At 32.3% G+C, this 6,114-nt stretch overlaps 1 protein-coding gene across 1 annotated transcript in view; it reads left to right on the forward strand.

Moving 5' to 3' along the window:
* The window catches only part of LOC112523786 (RPM1-interacting protein 4-like), a 5,969-nt gene extending 2,802 nt beyond the window's left edge, over positions 1–3,167 (forward strand). The window contains exon 3 of the mRNA XM_025133464.1: positions 3,033–3,167. Within this exon, the coding sequence (XP_024989232.1) occupies positions 3,033–3,167 (135 nt within the window). The remainder of the gene's footprint in view (positions 1–3,032) is intronic.
* The last annotated feature ends 2,947 nt before the right edge of the window (positions 3,168–6,114 follow it).

Genomic DNA, 6,114 nt, shown 5'->3' on the forward strand with positions numbered 1-6,114 from the left:
AATCTTAATTACAATAAATTAATATTTATAAATAATTAATAGTTAATATTTATTTATAATTACTACCACTAACAATAGTTAATAATTAATATTAATCAGGGTTGTAATTGAAAAAAGTGTCAAAAAGCTTCTCATAAGCTACTACAAGTAGATTATCAATAAATTAACTTATAAGTCAGCTTATGTGCATCCCAATGATTAATCAAAAAATAAACTAACTTACAAGATAACTTATGTTTGCCAAACAATGTTTATATCTTTGAGCAAACTATGTTTTTTGATCATGTGGTTTGTTGAAAACTTTTTTTTTTGTTTGTGTTTTTTAAATTACAGTTTTTGTTTTGTGGTTTATAATTTATTGTTGTTTTTATTCTTGTGGCTTACAATTATTTTTTATTTTTTTATTTTTAATCAAGTAGTTTGCAATTCATTATTATTTTTGTCCTTCATACTTAATGGTAAAGTAGTGATGAAATTAGTCTCAGGGATGAAAACGATAATGAATTGCAAATCATATGAACGAAAATCATAACACTTTAAAAGTCCTTTGGACGAAATTCGTAATTTTTAACAAACCACAAGAACAAAATTCGTAGTTTATTCTAGGGGTACTCTTAGGTTGAGTTGACCGGTTAGAAAACATTTGAATAACTTATTTCAATGTTTACGGTTTGAAAAATCTTAACTCAACCCAAATCAAATCGTACGGGTTGGTTGATACATCAAAATATTCTCATAACCTTTTATATGTTGTTTTCTCTACTCATAATTTCTTTTTATCTTCAATCATTTGTACAGTTTATCCATACTCCTTAAATCTTAAGTATATCACATTCAACTACTTTTCTCAATTTGCATATATATCTTCACATTTACTGAACATATATACGAAGGGGGTTAGGTTACGGTGAGAATAAAAGTTATGGTGAGAAGTGTAAGAAGAGATCTCGAATCAATCCTAATCGAATGTCAACACTAATGAAATACACTAAGATGCACCATATCATTTCTCTTCTAATTCACAATTCATGGGCGAAAATGAGAATAAAAGTGATTAAGACTTCAAATTTCTTCTTATGCTTCTCACTAGAACTTCTCTTCTCACACGATCCTTCGTCTATACGAAAGTGTTATATATAGATGTAAAAAATATTGAAAATATATGTATATGAAGAGGGTAGGTGATTTTTTTAATTGTCTAATGTAGATATTAAAGGGACTTAACAATCATATTAAATTCAATAAATAAAAAGGGTACGGGTCATCAGGTTGGATTGAGTTTAAATGACTGTAACCTGATTCCAATCCAATACTTACGTTTTAAAGATTTTACAACTCGATTAGATATTGGGTACTTCGGGTCGGACTATCTCACGTTGGGTTGGATTGGTCAGGTCTTTGAGCATCCCTAGATTACTCTATATCTTTTATTGCACAAAATACAAACCATTATACCATACAATTATTTAAATATGTAAAAAGTACCTAAAAACTTTTATTCTAAAGAGGTATTTACATAATGCTCGTATTTGATATTGCAATTATGCAGAAATGGTGTTGCCTGTTCTGAAGATAAAGCTTAGAGCAAAGAAATTGTGGCTCGACATTGAGTTTTCAAAGAAATCATGTATAATCTTATTGTTAAATTGTTGTTATTAAGTATCTGTAGTACGTTAAAATTTCTAATATATTCATGACTTGTTTATTTTGATTAAATTTATAATTGTTTGTAGTATGTTTTAGGGAATATGCTAGAATAAATTTTGAGTAATCAATAAGAAACATTAAAAACCCATAATTTTTTAAGATTTGCTTGATCGAATATAATAGTGACGGGACAGTAATGAATTATATTCAAACTAAGGGGGTGTTTGGGATTGCTTATTTAAAACAACTTATGGTTTTTTTATAAAAGTGCTTACCAACTTATGTGGTAGCAAGCCCAAGATTTGTAAAAGTGTTTGGATTAGCTTTTGGCGCTACCAAAATGTAATAAGTTGATAAGTTGTTTTTTAGTGTTTGAAATTTTTTGTTTATACATGTAAAATGACCAAAAAGAACATTCATAACAAAAAACCAACACAATATGTAGAGAAGAAGGGGCTCAATAAAAACCTTCAATCTAAGAATCGCATCTTGTAGTTCTCGATCAAATCCTCTAGCTATTCGTTCCTGAAACTGCTCCATCAAATCGATTAAAACCTCAATAAACTCCCGATCGATCCACGCCTAAATTTCCATCTCAATCGAGCCTCATAAAATAAAACACAGTTTCATAAATGTGCTATTTCACCTCAAGAAATCCAAACATAATGTTCATATATATAGGTTATTTCACCATATGAAATCAAACACAATTTTCATCTACAATCTATTTCACTTTTATGAAATCAAACACTATTCCTTTCTATATGTATTCACCTCATGAAATCAAACACATCTATGGTTCTTCTCCTGCAGCAGTGGAAACGTTAACATTTTCACTTTTGGTTGAATTCTCGGTCTTTAGAGGGAAACTGAGAATCACATTGCTTCCAAGCATTTCAAATGTCACCCTATCATAAGCATTTGCAGCTCCAATCCCAACCAAACCCTAACACCATTACGATTCGGATCTCGCCCTAGGGTCATCGTCGTACTCCTCTATACTGTACCTTTACCTCCTCCACACACTCTGTTTCTTTCAAATCGACCTCCAAATATGGTTTTCCAAATCTACTATCGACCAATTTCGACATTATTGAAGGAATTAAGAAATCAAAGTCAAATGTAACTTTCTGAAACAAACTACATATATAAGATAGAAGATGAAAGATCCAATCGATTAATTGGAACTTTGAGATGACATTCGTAATCATTATGGATATATTGAGATTGAACGTAGATTGAACCAATTGTCGGAGTTTGACATTGAAGAGAGGGAAACGGTCTGAAATTTTCAAGAGACGGAGAAAACCTATTGTTGGAGGTGGAGGCGGAGGGCGGGGGTGAACAATATGTTCTTTCACCTAGACAATCTCGTAAACCAACAGGTTGGAGATAAAAATCAACATGAGGTTGCGAGTTATGATAGTAGCAGGCAGTGGCATGCCCATCTGACGGAGGCGTTCAACATGTTTGACCTAGACGGAGATGGATACACACCGGTTTTACGTATTTGCCCTTAAACTTCCAATATTTTCAGTAATATTACAAAAATTATCACAATGTTTAATGGCCTTTGATTAAAACCCTTGGATGATTGAGATTGGTCCTTACGGTCTTCAACCCTTTTGGTTCTCACATGATTTAACTTCTATATAAATATAGACAGCAGTCTTTTATTAACCAAGAAAATGATGTTAACTTTGTTGACCTCCGTTGTCCAATCAGATTTCAACAATCAATTTGGTTTAATTATACTATTTAAAAAGGTAGCAAGGGTATTTTTGTATCTTTAGTTTTTTTTTTTATAAAACGGTTTCAATTTTAATATCCTTAAATATTTCATAGATAATTATGGAAGCTTTATATTTTTTTTATTTTTATAAAATGGTTTCAATTTTAATTTTCTTAAAAATCTGTATGGAGGTTGTTGTGTTAATTGCTTTTATTGACTTTTACGTGTTATTTACTTTGTGTACCTACACATACACTTTATCAAAGGAATTATTAAGAAGATAAACTTCAACCTTCCCACTGCAGTACCGAATACAAACCCGGGATGATTCAATCTTGTGTTCCAATTTATAAGTGTGAGCTTTCCACATTGAATTCAACTTCTAAAGTCATATTAGAAAGGAATTGGGTGTCTCACCATTATACATTTAAAAGGACTTTAATCCCATCCCAATTGCAGACTTGTACACTAAGTCTCTTGTCAGACCTTTAGTTAAATGATCTGCTAAATTTTATTACGTTCTAACAAACTCAACGGAGATTACCCCATTCATGATCAATTCTCTAATCATGTTGTGTCTAACACCCAGGTGTCTAGACTTGCCAATAAAAACTTGGCTATAAGTTTTCACTAACATGGCCACACTATCGCAATGCATAGAAATATGTACAATCGGCTTTGACCACAATGGAATCTCACAAATCAAATTCTTTAGCTATTTTGCCTCTTTATCGGCAGCAGTAATACCACAAACTTAGATTCCATTATTGAGTTCATGATACAAGTTTGCTTCTTAGATGCCTAAGAGATGGCACCTCCTCCAAGCAAAGATACCCAGCCACTAGTCAAGGAGTGGTCATCCATGTTGGATATCCAACTTGCATTCAAATAACCCTCTAAAACCGAAGGATATCCCAAGTAACTCAAACCATAATTCATGGTGCCTTTAAGGTATTTAAATACTCTTTAAATCACTTGCCAATGTTGAGTACTAGGTTTACTAGTGTACCGACTCAACCGTCCCACAACATAGGCTATGTCAGGCCTAGTGCTCGTCATGGCATACATCAAGCTATCAATGGCCTTCTAGTTGTGAAATACACATGCCTATATTTGGCATTAATTTCACACTAGGATCCGTAGGAGTGCTTATGGGAGAACAATCGCTATAATTGAACTTCTTGAGAATTTTCTCAATATAATATGACTATGCCATCACAACCCTTTGTTATCTCATTTAATTTTTATACCAAGATATTACATCAGCCTCTTCAATGTCTTTCATGGAAAAATTTAGATGACAACAATTTCTTAGTTTCATCAGCCTGATTTTGATCAGTTCCATAAGTCAGCATGTCATCCACATACAAGCAGATGATCACTCCAGCACCTTTAGCATCAAATTTTCTATAAACACATTTGTCACATTGGTTTAAGGTGAAACCACATGACAAATAGCTTCATCAAACTTTTGATGTCATTGTTTAGGCGCTTGTTTCAGCCCGTACAATGATTTTGCTAGTTCACATACTTTATGCTCATTTGCGGGCATAACGAAACCTTCTAGATGTTTCATGTAAACTTCCTCATGAAGATCACCATTCAAGAAGGTTGTCTTCATCCATTTGAAGGATAATTAGATTGTCTATTTGTGTGTCCGATTTCACTGATCAATCTTCATCATATCTTCAACAATGGCAAAATCTCAGATAAAATTTGTAAGAACATGAAGAACATTTAGAGAGAAAAAGTCAATCTTCTAAGCTTTGGTCAACTCTCTTAATATGTACGTAATCTTACAATTGAGCTCCTCTACTACTAATTACAAAGATTAGCACTATTTATATGGTCAAACTATCTAATCAAAGTCAAAGTCAAACCTATAAGAAAAGTCAAACACGCTGACTTTTTACAATTATAGACTATTTATAAACTTTCAAGACGAATACAATTAATATTGATTTCTCAGTCCTAACATTCTCCCCCTTTGTATTCAGACTTGAAAGAAAATTTTGCGCTTTGAGCACTTGTTTGAACTTTGAAACATTATGCACAAAAATTTCTTGTTCAAAAGAATCTTCAACTTATAATCTTCAATCGATCAACTGTTGAGATAGATCTTCTAGCATTCTCCCCCTCGAATGTAGAATCTCGGTGATCTTCTCTTTTGACAATGTAGAACAAATTCAAAAATGATCTTCAAAAATACTGTACAAGATTTGATCTTCAAAGAATCTTCAGAAAACACTTCTTCAGTAAACTATTGTGAAAATGATCTTCACATTCAATATCTCTCAGTCGTTGAAGCACACAAATAATCATTCTTTAATCATCTTCAGTCGCACTTCTTCTTTTGAGTCTTTTGCCACTTTCAAAGTTACTCCCCCTTGATCTTTGCATCAAATTCCCTTTAAAAAGTTCGGAAATGAATATTTCATTCATTATTACATATACTCACCCTTATGATGAAATGAGAATCATTCCATCATACAAAAGATGAATGAAATTTTCCGAGTAAGCCGTCAAATCATGAAATTGTAAGTAGATCTTTGCAAATCCACTTATTTAATCTTTTCAGATTAAGGGAATGGGAAGGTAACATCCAATTTCAACGTATGAAATTGTTTTCAATCTTATAAAAAGATTGGCCTATGAGTGTAACAGATATACTCAGTACAACGAATGTACTGTATATATGAGACTTTTTGATGTTCATCTCACCAGGTCTTCCATTC

The sequence above is a fragment of the Cynara cardunculus genome (genome assembly GCF_001531365.2).
Source record: "Cynara cardunculus var. scolymus isolate 2C chromosome LG 12, CcrdV1, whole genome shotgun sequence".
NCBI lineage: Eukaryota > Viridiplantae > Streptophyta > Magnoliopsida > Asterales > Asteraceae > Cynara > Cynara cardunculus.